At 39.1% G+C, this 15973-nt stretch overlaps 1 protein-coding gene across 1 annotated transcript; it reads left to right on the top strand.

Annotated features, from left to right (window-relative positions):
- The first annotated feature begins 428 nt into the window (after positions 1-428).
- Positions 429-15097, top strand: LOC103466805 (uncharacterized). Its single transcript, XM_008412666.3, has 13 exons — positions 429-881; positions 952-1045; positions 1643-1730; positions 5731-6067; positions 6846-6939; positions 7011-7098; positions 7469-7775; positions 7853-7946; positions 8219-8306; positions 9022-9334; positions 11472-11565; positions 12307-12394; positions 13327-15097. Exons 1-13 carry the CDS (start codon positions 815-817, stop codon positions 13822-13824), a joined length of 2250 nt encoding a protein of 749 aa, XP_008410888.2. The 5' UTR covers positions 429-814; the 3' UTR covers positions 13825-15097.
- Positions 15098-15973: the final 876 nt, after the last annotated feature.

Genomic DNA, 15973 nt, shown 5'->3' with positions numbered 1-15973 from the left:
ATAGTGTTATGACCATTAATGTTTAGCAGATTTATTCTTTCCCACCAAACTGATATCTTGTGAGGGAGAAACATAAAAAATATCATCCCAGTTTACGGACAACAAAGTCAGTAAAGTCAAAAGATGTGTGTGACCAAAGTGGTCTTCACTTGTTTTATCTGCCAAAATTCAATTAAAAAAAGATACATAAAAATCTATAAAATATTCGATCTCTAAGTATTATGGTACTGATTACTTTAGCAACGCTTACTGACCTACAAAAAAAAAGAAAAAAAATTGTAGTCGGATTTTATGTCAGAAAATGTTTTATAATTAGTTTTTATTTACAGTAAAAGAGGCTCATCACAGTATATAATATAATATGATATAATAATATGTTTGTAACTCCGCCCTCTCCAGATTTCGGTCACATGACTTCGGGGAGGTTGGGGCGGAGGTATCGAGCGCTCCTTTCCTCAGCACCAGCAGCAGCAGCAGCTAGCTCTGGTACCTCCAGCGGGTTTATTTACGGTTCTGCCCGATGATTCTGCGGTGGTGTCATTAAGTTCTGACACATGCCGGACATCGGAACCTGTCCCAGCTGTCTGTAACCGGACTCCCAGCTCGGCAGGAAGCTCGGATCTGTTTGGTTTGTTGTGTTGTGTTAGCCGGAAAAAAGCTAACGGACGTTTTAACCATTCGGAGCTCTCCCGAACCGAACTGGACCCAACTTACTGAATGGACCGAAGCCGGAGGAAGCTGGAGGAACCGAACTACACGATGAGCTAACTTGTAGGAAGCGGGCCCGAACACCAGAACGAGTCCCCGCTCTCCCATGATCACCATGGAGCCGACCCTCCAACCGAGCCTGCAGCCGAACCTCCAGGAGAACTCCTACAAGAGTGAGTATCTGCAGCCTCAGTGGGTCCTGTCCTACTGATGCACCCGTGACCTTTAACCTCTGATCTACAGTGACGGAGGAGGACGTGAAGAGGCTGATCCAGTTCCGGGCCTCCAACGAGGTTCTGTTCACTGGGAAGAGGAATTCGGCTAAGATCGCCTGGAGGTGAGGAGGTCTCAGCATGGTCTGGGCCGAGTCAGGGTTGGTTCTGTGGTCCAGTTCAAGGTCCTAGCCTGGTTCTGTTTCAGTTAAAATGACACACACCTGCAGTTTTTATTGAAGTTTTATCAGTTTTTTTTTTTATTGAGAAAAACTGATTTGGAAAAATCTTCTTTGCCTGATTTTGTTATTTTTGTTACTAAAATTAATTGTTGTCATTTTTGTCCTTTAAATACCTAAATTTTCACTTAACTTTATACTTTGGTTCATCTGATGATGTGATTTTTGTTTTGATCATTTATTTAGTACTTGAGTTTACTTTTTACCAAATACTTTTTTACTTTTATTTGAGTAAAAATACGTTGAAGTCGTGCTGCTCTTACTGGAGTCTAATTTTTGGAAACTCTGCCCACATCTGGTAATAAATCAGATTAAAACCAGAGACTCCTGCTGTAGAACAAATGAATCCAGAGTTTTGGCCTCGTTTTAAATCATCTCTTTGGACGTCTGCGGCCCGTTTCATCATTCTCCACACATGGAGTCTATAAACTCTACATTCTTGGGTTATCTCGGTCTCAGATGTTGTCCTCTGCTGCTCCTCAGCACCATCCTGAAGGGTTTGGGTCTGGAGGGGAAGCTGACGGCTGACCAGATCGCCAAGAAGTGGGACAACCTGCGGACCAAATATAAGGTGAGTTCAGGTTACAGAGGGATGACCGGCAATTTCTAAACTGTTTTTCACCTCACTACAAGCTGCTGTTCAAGATAAAACATAAAATAATTACATTTAAAGAAAAATGCATGAGTAAGATAATTGGGTCTGTAAAGATCAATCGAATTGATCTAGAGAAATCAGTTATTCAAATAATCGTCAACTTATTTAGTAATTGATCAATATAGATATAATTACAATATACAGACTCGAAAAAGGCCATTTGCTGAATGAAAAGCATATTCAGAGTAGTAATTTAACCAAAACTGTGCAAAAAAAAAGTACAGTTTACATTTAAGACAAAAAAATAAACACCTTCGTGTGTAAAAATGTTCTACAAAATTCTGTAAAAACAAAACAAATCTCATGTTATCTTTCAGCTGCATCCTTTGCCACAAATCATTTTATTGCATTTAGGCAATAAAATATAAATTTTCTTACGTAAAAGATTAATTAAAATATTTGTAATTTAAAATATATTTCTAATATTGTATAAAGTAAGTTTAAGGGATTTAAAGAAAAATCTGAAAAATGTGCCAGGTTTTATTTCCGATTAAATCGTTTAGAATAATTGTTTCATAAAGTAATCTTTAGTGGCAATCCTAATTTATAACAGGAATCACCGATGCGACAATTTGGACTGATATCAATATATTATAACCGATAACTGATATTTGTTGGTATATCTTTATACATTGATTAATCAACAAAGTAATCAATTAATAAAATAATCATTAGTTACAGCTCTAAAGATAATATATATTGACAATAATAATGGCAAATTAAATGGATGCATCTGGGTTTATTTAAAAACAAAAAGAGCAGCTGTGGAGGAAAGTTGTCCTGCAGCCTTTTGGCCTTAAACTGAAGACTTTTATCTTTTTTAGTTTTCTGGTTCAGGAAAAAATTAACAAATTCTGATTTTTAGCACAAACAGAAGAAAACCTATTTTTAGGCAGATAAACTGGACCCAGCCAGTCACAGCTTTATATGAAAGGTCTGAACTTTTAAAGTGAATTCTCAGCCCAGTAGGAGGAAATAGTGATTAATATAAAACTGGTTTGTTTCTGGGTCAAACCTGAACATTAGGGTTTAATTTCTTCAGGTTTAACTCGACGTACCCGAAGATTTTTGTTGATTTAGCCAGAAAAAAAGCTGGTTTTTTTCAACATTTTGTTATTTTTGTGTCACATGTTGAACTCAACATGTTTAATGTTCAGGGTTCCTACACAGTCAGGATAAGTGTAGGAAAAGACACTCGGTACCACACCGCCATTGTCTAAAGGGGGCCGGGAATGCTGTGTCACTGCTTCCTTCCTTCCTGTCTCGTATTCTGTGACCTGTCTTTCCTTTCTTCCTTCCTCTCTCATGTCTTTTTGTCCCTTGTCAAAAGGACAAACATTCTTGTTGCCTTTTTCCCTCCATGTGACCTTTCTTCTTTTTTGTCTCTGATTTTTTGAGTTCTACTTCCATTCCTGCAGTACTTCCCTCTTTCCTGATTTTCTTCTTTCTTTTCTTGTGACTTTTCCATCGCTGTTTTTTTCCCGGTCATCTCTTCCATCTATGTTGATCTGACACTGAATCAGAAAGGAAAACACATTTCTGCACCTATGGTATGCTAAAAACAGATTCGAGCTTAAGTTCACTTTAACTGGTTGATAAAGGTATTAGATTATAAATATAAACCAAAAAATTCCATATTTAAGACGTAATATGAAAACGACTATAGCCCAGTGTCAGTTTTATCTACATTAATAGTTTGTTTACATGTTGTTTCTCTTCAGTTTGTAGTTAAAAAATAATTTCTTTGAAACCATTGGTTGCTTGTTTGGTAAACTCTGCCTCTTATTGACTGATAATCTTTAGTGACAACTCCTTCCCTGGAAGGCTCAGGCCTATGGCAAGCTGTTAGTATCAAAAATATTACAAATAGTAACTCACTTATTGATCTAATCCTTGAATAACAGTTTTTTTGAAGCACACTTCAAGGGCAGACACAACCAGATTATCCCTAAAACATAAACTAATGGACAGTACTAGTTAAAAAATAATAATACAGTGTATAATACACCAGGTCTTTCTGTAGATGGTGTGTATATAGTCATTCTGTTACAGACTAGTGATGTTTTACTGTCCAAAAATAACTGGTAGGGTGAGTTGAATGTCATAAACTTCATTGTTAACTTGAGTGTGACTAAGAGGGGAGCAGAAAGAAAGATGCATGTGCTTTCTGTCATTCCCCCAAAATTAGGGATTTAGATTTTGATAAAATCTGAATAAAATGCCACCACATGTTTTGTATATCACCAGGCATTAAGATTCACAACAAGGTAGCGTAAAAAACAACCCATCTCATTATTTACTTATTAGAACAACATGTTACTATATGTGTTATTTTTGATACTAATGGCTTGCCATACAGCGTATGAAGAAAAACTGGAAGTGGAACAAGTAAGAAATTTGTCTGACCTTGATGAACTCTACTTTGCTTTACTTCCTTCTCTCCTGTCTTTTTTTTTCTTTCCTTATGTCCTTTGTTATTTAGTTTTTGTGTAAATTATCTAGCTATGTTTTTAATTTTTCTAATATTTTTGCTTCTGTTTTACTGGATCAAGTGATCAATTTAGATAACTTTTCAAAACACACATACAGCTCGATATCATCAGCTGTATGTGTGATACAGCTGGAAGATGTGAATAAAATACTGAGTATTATCGGCTAGATATCAGAATACAGGATGAAAATAGGAAAGTACCCAATATTGAGCCATGGGGAACCCCAATAATTTAAATTGTGTTAACAAATGGAGCAGTTTTAGCATTTATAGAGTAATTACTAACAGCAGCTGCTACATTAGTAAGGATTTTGATGGGTTCTTTTATCTTTTTGGGTCTTTTTTTTAATCATTTCCTCTAAATATTTCTGCATTAAAACCCTCTGCTGTAACAGCTGGATCTCTCTCAGGACCAGCCCTGCTGTGAGGACGCAGTCAGACTATAAACCGGCTTTAGCTCATCATTTATTTATCCCTCCTTCAGATGTTTGAGTTCTGTTCGTGTAGCTCAGCAGGACGGGATGTGATCAGGGAACCTGCACCACACAACACCGAGCTGCAGGGGTTTTTAATGACAGCAGTGGAGTTGGTTCTGGGTTTGCTTCATCTGATGCTGCAGCCTTTTTAAAGCTCTGGTGTTAGGATTCAGCTAAACATCTGCAGGAGTTCATAAAGAAAAATAGAAATTGAAAGTAATTTCAATAAAAAACGAGACAACACTTTTTTTTTTTTTTTACCAATTCAAAACTTTGGTGAAAATCTCCTACATCTTTCCATATATCTGGATTATTTAGGGTGCATTCACACCAGTCATGTTTAGTCCGCTTTAACCCAACTCTATCTCATTTGTCTAGAAAGTCAGGATGTTTGGAGAAGCAATGGAATCAAAAAGTGAACTCTGGTCCGCCTAAAAACCTCGGTTTTGGTTTGGATAAAGTTAATTCTGGTATGAATGCATTTGTCAATGTCAAACTGACTGGAAACCGCTACAAAAGTAGGAAGTCAACTCAAACACAAGGCATTCTGGGTAAAAATAACCAAAACAAATGCGAGAGTGCTGTTAAAATCTGAAACGTTTACGTCATAAAGCATTTTTCAGCCGTATCATCCAAACCTACTCTACTCTGTTCTGGTTTACATTTTGTGAAGAAGGAAGTGTCGCTAAGTTTCTTCTTCAGAGGTTTTTGTGTCATTTCCTTCAGTGGTTCTTGGTGCAGCGCCCCCACAGGCGAGGTGGGGAACATGTTTTTCAATTAGTTCGGATTGTTTGACCCAGTGCAGTGTGAAAGGGAATTACAGCGGCTGAAAATGTAGCAAATGTTGCAGTTTTGGTTCCCAATCATATGTGAAAACCCCCTTATTGCTTCCACTAGTTACTGCAGTTTCTCGTCTGAGCCTGCAGGGGTCACTGTGCTGCTCTTTCAGGACCTGAAACAGCCCTACCAGGGCCAGGAGCACCTTGGGGTCGTGGTGGAGTCTTGGCCCTGGTTCCACATCATGGACGAAGCGATGCAGGGCCGCCTGTTTAACAGCAGCCTGGTTCTGAGTCCGGACAGTCCCGGCAACGCAGCCCACCCCCCCGACTGCCAGCCCTGCCAGAACCAGGAGAACACGGACATCCTGGAGTTCCTCATCAAGACGGAGATGGACGAGACGGTGACGAGCGAGCCGGTGGAGGAAGACGAGTCGGTCCACGCCGAGGCCCCGCCCTCCGGAGGCGTTCCCATGGGATGGCGGAGGATGACGGAGTGCACGTATAAAAGTAGGTGAACCTTCCTGAGATCATTACATCAAAGTAATGATTTGGAAAAAAATTTACTTTTAGGAGTATTTGCACTCTACATTTACTTGAGTTGTTTTACTATGAAGTATTGCTACTCTTACTTGAGTAAAATGTCTGGATGGATTCTCTACCCACTGTGAAAAACGTTTGCTTTAGCCAAAATTCAGACGCACAAACCTGCAGTTTCTGTTAAAGTTTTATATTGAAAGAAACTGATTTCGAAAAATGTTTCTTTTGCTTGATTTTGTTACAAACATCTTTCAGGGATGAAAATCTAACAGTAACACAGAAATGAACTCGACTCTTTAGCTGAACTTCCATTCACCATAAAATTGTGAAAATTGGAATAGAAATAGAATTGAATAGAAACATGGCAGTTTTGACAAAACGTTTGTGCACCAGTGTGAGGTGGGTTTGGCTGTATTAACATTTTGTGAATTTAATAAAATTGCAATGGAAACACTTTACCAGTCATGTGATGAACAACTTTCTGTTACTACTGGTGGAAAAGACGGAGACGACAGGATGATGGTGCAGCATGTCTTTTTTTATTTTTATGACTTATTACCTGAACGAATGCATTCATATGATTTTATTTAATTATGTTTCTTACTAACTGGAAACAGAATTGTGAATTGTGTTTTGTAGACATTAGCATATCGTCATAGTTTGTGCACATTGTAATGGAAACCCAACTTGTGATTTTATTATTTCCACCTTGTTTTTCTGTTTCTAACCTGATTCTTCTGTCCAACAGTGACCGAGGCCGAAACCGAGAGGATGATCAAACTCCGAGCTGCAAACGAATCGCTGTTCACGGGCAGAAAACACTCGGCCAAGCCAGCCTGGAGGTGAGATTCCCTCAACTTATATTATAACTAGCCTAAGTTAGAAATGAAGACTTTCTCTTTGTTTTCCTCAGAGCCATCCTGTTCGAACTCGGCCTGCAGGGGCGGCTGACCACAGAGCAGCTGGCCAAGAAGTGGGACAACCTGAAGAGGAGGTATAAGGTACATAAACCCCCAGAACGCCCTGCAGCGATGCTGTACGGAGAGAAATCTGCTCCAATATTACTGCAAGCAAAGAACATGCTTCAAAAATAAAAACTAGGGATGCACCAATATGGAAATTGCTGTTAGAGCCTGTAAGAGATATGACCAAACCTGACCATGACCAGCCTCCTCCACTTCCCCCCACAGAGGCAAACGGCAACAAGATGAACGTAAATACTTGCTGCTATTATCAGAACAGTTTTATTTATCAAACTGACACAAATATGTAAAAAAAAAGACTTGTCCAATGTTGTACATTTTCAAAAAAAAACAAACATTTAAATAATTTCCAAACTGAATCGCTGAAAACAGTTTGCGTCTCGTCCAGGAGCTGAAGTTTCCGTCCCGCGGAGTGGAGACCAACCCAAACTCCTGGCCCTGGTTCTACCGGATGAACGACGCCATGGAGGGCCGACTGGCCAACGCCGCGCCCATCCTCGCTCCCATCGTGGAGGACGGGGACGAGGAGTGCGAGACTCTTTTGCCGACGCCAAAGAAACGGGCGCGGCGAAGCCGGGGCGGGATGGCCGAGTTCCTGACGGAGTCTGAGATGGATCTGTTGGTTGATAACGAAGAGAAGATCGGATCGTCGGCTCTGGGTGATCTGCACCGGATCACAGAGTTCACATACAAACGTAAGAGACCGGAAACAGGAGGGGATTGTTGTTCTACTTCACTCAGATTAATGTGCCGAAAACTTAAATGTCCACAGTAACAGAAGAAGACACGAGGCGACTGATTGAGCTGCGAGCTGCTAATGAGGCTCTGTTCACCGGCAGGAGGAACACGGCGAAACCCGCCTGGAGGTCAGGAATATCAACACCGACGGAGACCAGGGGTCCCTTCACTAAGAAAACAGGATTATTTTATTATGTTGTGTTTAATTGATTTAACTGTGACATTTAGTTGACCATCTTTCCAATACAGCCAGAATGTGGGAAAAATGTTAATACAACTGAAATAATAAAGAACATTTTGTCTGTAAATCAATTAAACACAATATCAATAATCTTTTTTTATCAGTTTATCACAGTTAATATTCATGATTCCAGCTAAAAAGGTTCTGGTTCTGATTCAGGGGGATTGTGAAGGAGATGGGTCTGACTGGGAGGATAACTCCAGACCAGGTGGCCAAGAAATGGGACAACCTGAAGACTAAATTCAAGGTTTGTTCTTTTACTGTGAAAAATTTCTCTTTTTTTTCTCAAATTCACAAGAAACTTCATAAAGTTAGTAAGTTTATTTATCTGACACAGAAATTAACAATTAAAACATGATTAGAAATGTCAAGGAAAAACTAAATAGCACAGATAATTAAGGCTGAAATGATTAATCGTGACAAATCAATTATTTAAGTAATCATCAACTAGTTTAGTTATCGATTAATCGTTATTATGAGCCTATTATGACCGACGTATCTGCACTGCAAAAACAGAAAATCTTACCAATTAATTTTGGTTTAATATATAATGCAAATATCTTAGTTCACTTGAAATACGGCAAAACCAACAAACAAGTAACATTTCAGAAAGATATAGGAGCTTGTTTTAAGTACATTTTCCCATTTTATAAGTGAAATAATCTAGTACTTTTTCACCAACTTTAAGGAATTATTGACCCAAACAAGCTCTTCTATGTTGCTGAGAAGTTACTTGTAAGTTAGTTTTGTCTTATTTCAAGTGCACTAAGATATTTGTGCTAGAAACTAGACCAAACATTCTTAGTAATATTTTGTGTTTTTACAGTGTATTTCTTATAATTACTCCCAGCTTCTCTGGAAACTGTTGCGAAGGTCATTAAATGACACATTATGTAAATTTATCAGAATGAATCCGTCTCTTTAGCGCTGCTGGTTCTGAATCTTGTGTCCTGCCTGTGAAGGACCTGAAGTTTCCTCCTCGCGGTATGGAGGCCCAGACCAACCCGGCCTCCTGGCCCTGGTTCCAGCTGATGAGCGACGCTCTGGAGGGCCGGCTGGCCGATAAAGCCCCCAGAGTGACGCCGGTGTGGACCAGCGAGGAGGACGCCGTGTTCGGGTCGTCTCCGCCCCCCGACTGCCTGATGGGGGAGCGGAGCGGCATGTCGGAGCTGGACAGCATGGCGGGCGGAGACCACGGCGAGGCCGACGCCGCCGTCACCTACATCGACGCCAGCGGAGAGGAGTGCGCCACGCCGTCAGAGCTCTCATACAAAAGTAAGTACAAGTGCTTTCCTGGACAAACTAAAAGCTCAAAACCAACACAGAGTTCACACTCTATGATTTTCTTCATCGTTGTGTCTTTACTTTATCAATAGGCCTGTCAGGATAACACATTTTGTTGGACAATAAATTGTCCCAGAAGTTATTGCGATAAATACAATAATATTGTTGTTTTGAAAACATTTTAAGGTAATATAATGATAATGGAATAATAATGCAAGAACACATTCTCAGAGATCATTAAACATTACATTTTAATGAATATTTAACACTGGAACTGAAAGACATTTTAATTAACCAAAATAAAATCAACAACAAAACAACAGCAACAACAAATAAAATGAATTATGAAGTTGCTGTAAACAAATTTGTCCTTCAAACAAAGGGCTTGTTGAGACCAAAACACCAGATTGAAGACATTTGTCGTACAGTTTTAGAGAAAAATAGCTTATTTTAATTTATCATTCTATTAATCGATTATTTTATTTTGTCTGTACATTACACAACTTTGCATAGCTTCTATTAAGGTAACCTAAAGAGCATGTATTCTACAAAAATGCAATAATTTATGCTAATTTTAAAATATTCTTTTGTTAGGAATGAAATAATTTTATATTTAAATATTACAGTACCACATTGCATCAACAGGGGGCGCAAATGTTTAACTTATTACTATTAATCTGAACTACCAAAATATTCTTAATCAAAATCAACTATTACTATTTAGCTTAAAATCGTATTCACGTTAGAATATAGTTTAGCAGGAAGTCAAGATTTTATATTTATTTCACAAACTGGCCAATGTTCCGGTTTATCTGCACTATCTTGGTCCGGTTTGTTTTGGATTCCTTATCAACTCTAAAACTGACTGAGATCAGATCAGTCTATATGCAAAACCCCTTCGATGGAGCTGCAGGAAATGTTTCCTCTGCTGTAATGATGTGGACACAAGCTGCTTATCTGATCTGAACTCATCCTGAATCCGTCTCATCTGTTTGTTCAGGAAGAAGGAAAATATGGGTCGCTGCTTCAGAACCTCCAAAATACGGGACACTTCCACCATAACACCAGGCGTAGCAACATGATAATGTGTTATTGTGATGTCAATGCACAACATTTTTTAATTCACCAACATTTGAGTTGCATCCACCTGAACAAGATTTAATTTGATTCTGCTCTTTCCGGAGGTAAAGTTCCCAAAAATTTACTCAAGTAAGAGTAAAAAGTAGCCGCCCAAAAAATATTCAAGAATAGAAAGTATTTGGTAAAAAGTCGACTCAAGTAATGAGTAATTGATCAAAACATTAATCATTTAATCTTTTAAAAATTACATCATCAAATGGACCAAAATGTAAAGTTATGTGGAAATTTTGGGTATTTTATGAACCAAAATGAAAATAATTCATATAAATTGCTTAATTAGAAAAATAACAAAAGCAGACAAAAGAAGAAAAATTCTTTCAATATAAAGTTTATGAAACTTTGACAAAAAACTGCAGGTGTGTGTCTGTGTCTGGTGAATTATTGGTTTAAACAAAGTTAAAACAGTGAAGTTACTCTCTCAGTAGAGTAGCGATACCTCATAATAAAATTACACAAGTAAAAGTAAATAATACAGTGTAGTAAAATACTCCAAAATGTAAATTATTTTCAAAAAGTAAATTTTTTTCAAAAAAGTTACTTTAGTAAATGCAACTAGTTGCTGCCCACCTCTGGTTATTACCATGTGACATGACAGATTAAAAAGAGGAATCTAATCAACATAATATTTTTAATTTATTTCTTATTACTTAAATCTTTTCTTGGTACATTTCTCCATATAAGTCTATAAAATACATTTTTCGAAGTCGCTGCGACTTTTGACCGATTACAGACGAAACACAGTTGCCCCACAATTTCTACATCGACATATTTTTATCATGGAAGGGGAGGAGTGCCATCTAGTGTTTGTCACTACAAATTGCAGGCTCGAGTCAACATCCGGGCTACTGTGGACCGTTGGCAACGGTATCAGTGATTCAGAGGGAAAACGAACCCAAACTTACCAGAGATCAGGGATCGTGCAGATAAACAGCGAGTAATTTCCAGAAACACGTGACTGCAGCGGCTCTCTGCTGTGTCTGCTTCCCAGTGAGCGACCAGGACACCAGGAGGATGATCAAACTCCGAGCTTCCAACGAGGTGCTCTTCACCGGGAGGAGGAACGCTGCCAAAGCTGCCTGGAGGTGAGGAGGAGATGTTTTCGGCTGCAAAAAATTAATGATTAGTGGTTCGTTAGATTAAAACAAGCTCCAGTCGGTCGGTTAGCTAACTTCGTCGGCTTAGACCTTTTTAGTGTTGTAGTTTTTTCGCCATCCAGCAGAGGGCGCCGCTGGTCATCCTTAGTAAGCAGAGCCGTTGATAGAAAAACAAAAATGGCGGAGGTTTCCAGAATGGGGAAAGAGAAACGTGTCCGATTCGGGAAGCAAAATGCACTTTGCACGATGACAGAAAAGCGGTGGGTATAATGTAGAAACAAATAAAACAAAATATAAAAAGCATAAGCACGGTTGATTTTGATGGTTGTCTGAGTTAATGCGCTTCATGGAGCGAAGTTTTAACGTTCCTTTAAGGCGGTATTTCTGTATGTCTTTCTTTTCATGGGTATTTTAAGTTTTTCAAATTTTATTCATTTTATCTTTTATATTTCTATTCATCATCAAAGAGGTTACTGTTTTATATTTTGCTAAATGTGTCTGTTTAGTAATGTGAGAAAACCACAATTTTCTGTTTATTCGGTCAGTATTTAATAAAGCTGACACAAAAATGTCTGATTCAGCCCTTATAAAATAGCCCTTTTATATGATGGATAGACAGCTGGCCCTCTTGAAACAAGCAAAAACTCAGGAAGATCAGTCAACTTTAGATGAACTCATTAATGTGTAACTTGGATCAGCTGATGATGACGTTATGACCCGTTTCCTCAGAGCCATCTTGAAGGAGCTCGGCCTGCAGGGAAAAGTCTCCACCTACCAGATGGCAAAGAAGTGGGACAATCTGAAGAGGAGGTACAAGGTGAGACGTTCCCACCATCCTATCAATGCTTCCATGATCCCTGCTCCAATTTCACAGGGAATGGCGAGGCTTAGTCCACCCATAGCTGGATGTCTTTGGAAATGAATACATTTTTATGTATTATGGCATTTAATCCACATGAAAACTGACAATTTTTTTAAACACTAAAAGTTATTATTTATAGAAACTCCCATTAAAAAAACACCAATATAGCCACATATTGGCTTTGACAAGATTCCCAGTCAACTTGTTTTGTGTTTTATTAACTCGAGGAGTTCTGGTAAGAACATATTTATAAACAAGAGTTTATTTAATCTGAAATGCAAAATGTGTATATTTTTGTACAACTGTGGCTTAATTCTTGCTCTGAGTGTGTTGCTTCAGTAAATGGCTTTTTTCGAATTTGTATACTCCAGTTTTTGACTATTCAATTATTAAATTGATGATTATTTCAATAATCATAATTTATTCAATAAATCATTTGAACCCCATTTCTGTTGTGATACATGTCTTAAAGGAGCAGTATCCTGTAAATATGTACTTTTTTTAGTTGTACATCATGTTATAATGTTATTCCCCCATCAAAACAAACCTGGAGTATTCCTTTGAATCTTTCATGCATGTTTGAGAAATGCTTTAATCTTCATGGCAACCATTCAGCTGTGCAAAATACCTGAGTGGACCTAGCCCCGCCTATTAGACACGGCTCCTCCTCAGAGCTGCAGTTTACAAGCGTCCAAGCTCCTTGCAACTCCCTCACTCAGCTCCTCCAGACTAGCCTGCAGCAAGTAGCAAACAGCTGGTGGAACTGTGTGCCTGCTGAACTCATTATAGGAGCTACTTCTCCTATAATGAGAACTGTCTCTTTAAATGTAATCCATAATGGTCTTGAACTAAATAAGCTGCAGAAACCATATCTACCTTCTGTTCAGGACCTGAAGTATCCTCCCGTAGGGATGGAGAGTGCAGCCGACAGCGCCTCCTCCTGGCCGTGGTTCCACCTGATGAACGACGCCATGGAGGGCCGTCTGGCCGGCAGCGCCCCCCTCCTCACGCCTCTAGCTCAGGATGACGACCAGCACCCAGACCCCGCCGCCACCAGACACAGGCTCCGCCTCCCTCCTGCGCAGCAGCCGTCCTCCTCCACGGACTTCCAGGAGCCGTGCGGCGGGTCGCTGGGAGGACTGGAGCGGGAGTGGGAGGCGGTGGAGCGGGAGCGAGCGGTGCTGGACCGGGAGCGGGAGATGGTGGAGCGGGACCGGGCGGCGGTGCAGGCGGAGCGGCTGTGGTTGGACCGGGAGCGGGCGGCCGTGGAGCAGGACCGCGCCCTGGTGGAGCAGGAGAGGGCGGCGCTGGTCCGGGACAGGGAGACGCTTAACCAGCGGACCCTGATGATGAACCCTGTGGGACACCTGAACAGCCTGATGTAGGCGGGACGATGTGGGGACGCAGAGCGTCATCCTGCTGTGGATCCAGACTGATGCTGCTGGGGGAAAAAGGCTGGTCCTGGCTCAGGTTCAGATCCTGGTTCTGCAGGTCCACCCGGTTTTCAGGGAGTTATCGTCTCCTTCTTACTGCTCACCATCTCTGTGTCAAACCGACTCAAAACACAAAATCTTACCAAGTACGTTTAGTCTAGTTCCTAGTGCAAATATCTTAGTATACTTCAAATAAGACAAAGAAAACATACATGTAGCATTTTAGCAACATATAAGAGTGGTGTCCAAACACTTTTTGTACATTTTCTGGTCCTGCCAATATCTGCATCCCCTTTCTATTGAACTCAGGAGCCACACTGTCTTTGTAACTTTAAATGAAAAATAATTCTGATATGAATTTTAAAAAATGTGCTCAGTACAACAGCCTATTAAGGCCATTTTAGATAGAAAGAATGAGTACATTTCTGCCAAAAAAAAAATTGAGATTAAGCTCCGAAATTTTCTGAAAAAACAACTTTTTGAGTTGTGGGTCCACATAAAATTATTCCACTGACCACAGTTTAGACATCCCTTACATAGTAGCTTGTTTTAGGTCAATCATTTTTTAATATTGATTTTAAAAAGTTCTAGTTCCACTGGCAGATTATTTCACTTTATAACAGCATCGTTTCTCCAGGTTGCACATGAAAAGGTTCACTTTATCAATATTAAGGAATTATCAACTTAAAAGAAGCTCCTTTAACTCTCTGAAGCTACTTGTAAGTTAGTTTTGTTTTATTCCAAGTCTATTACAATATTTGCACTAGAAACTAGACAGACATACTTTGAAAGATTTTACATGTTTAGTGTTTTTATTTTTTAATTTTAAGACGGCTTTCCTCCTGGTAAGAAATGGCAGGTCAAACGGCGCCCTCTTTGGGTGAACTCTGGTACTGAATCCTCATCAACTCACATATGCAGCGACTGTGTGAGTCCGTCACTGGTTAAAAGAAATAAGTATGTTTTATTTTTATAATCTCCGACGTTCTGCTCTGTAATTTATGACCCGAGTTGAAGAAGAAGAATAAGAGAGATGCAGCAGTTTCCGTCCTGAAGTGCTTTCACAGAAGCAGCGCCCCCTGCTGCTGGAACAGACATTTTAAAAATGTTTGAATGTTTTATACCATGTTGTAAAAACTGCCTTTTCATTTTCTGTCCTGACATCTGTCTGTTCATGTGTCAAGTTTCTGTGGAGGATTAAAACTCTGAGTCTTTTTTGATTTGATATTATGATCAAATCATCCACTTTCTCTTATTTGCTTTCTTATGAATTTGATCAGGTTAGTGAATGAAATTGAGCAGAATTTTACATTTAAACAGTGAATAAGCCTTCTAACTATCTCAAGAATTTTGTGTTTGTCGGGCCCCAAAGCCGTAGCCCAGGGACTCACTTCCTTCTAAATCCGGCCCTGCATACTGAGTATGGCTGAAACAAATAGTAGTGATGAACTAGTTATTTGTAATCAATTAATCGTGGAGTATAAAGACTAAAGGCCAACTGGTGAAAAAATCTACTAAGAGCAGTATATAAGTCAAAATTATATAAAATACATTTTGCATTTAGGAATAGATAAAAAAAGAGCAAGATTACATTCTAAAATCTATTAGGATCTTAAAAATAGATTTGAGCAAAAATGTATGTAACACGCTTAAGTATAAGTAATAAGTTCCGTAATAAAGGAACTTTATTACGGAACTTAATAAAGTTCCTTTATTAAGTTCCGTAGTTCAGGAAACTACCAGTGACTAAAATTTTTATTACACAAAGTAATAAACATAAAAGTAATTATTTATAGGATATTGAAGTAGCCCCTGAGTGAAAAGAGTAAAGATTAGTTTCCTTTCAACTCACAGCAGTAACATTCCTACAGTGAAAGTCAGCGTTAAAGTTCACCAATCAGCAGCTCTGATTTAAATGTGTCATCAGCTGCAGTATTCACAAAGGTAAAGCCTTTTTCTGACGGTGTTTCCCAAAGGCTGAATGTTGGTATCAAGAAAGAGAAGGACCTAAAACTGAGCCTTGTGGAACACCGTATTTAAATGATTATCAGTGCTTACAGAAACAAACGTATCTTTATCAGGAAATAGTCTGTTTATCAGG

This window comes from Poecilia reticulata, chromosome 6 (genome assembly GCF_904066995.2).
Source record: "Poecilia reticulata chromosome 6, P_reticulata-male-v2, whole genome shotgun sequence".
NCBI lineage: Eukaryota > Metazoa > Chordata > Actinopteri > Cyprinodontiformes > Poeciliidae > Poecilia > Poecilia reticulata.
Note: the sequence above shows the minus strand (reverse complement) of the source record. Positions and strands in the feature narration are given on the sequence as shown.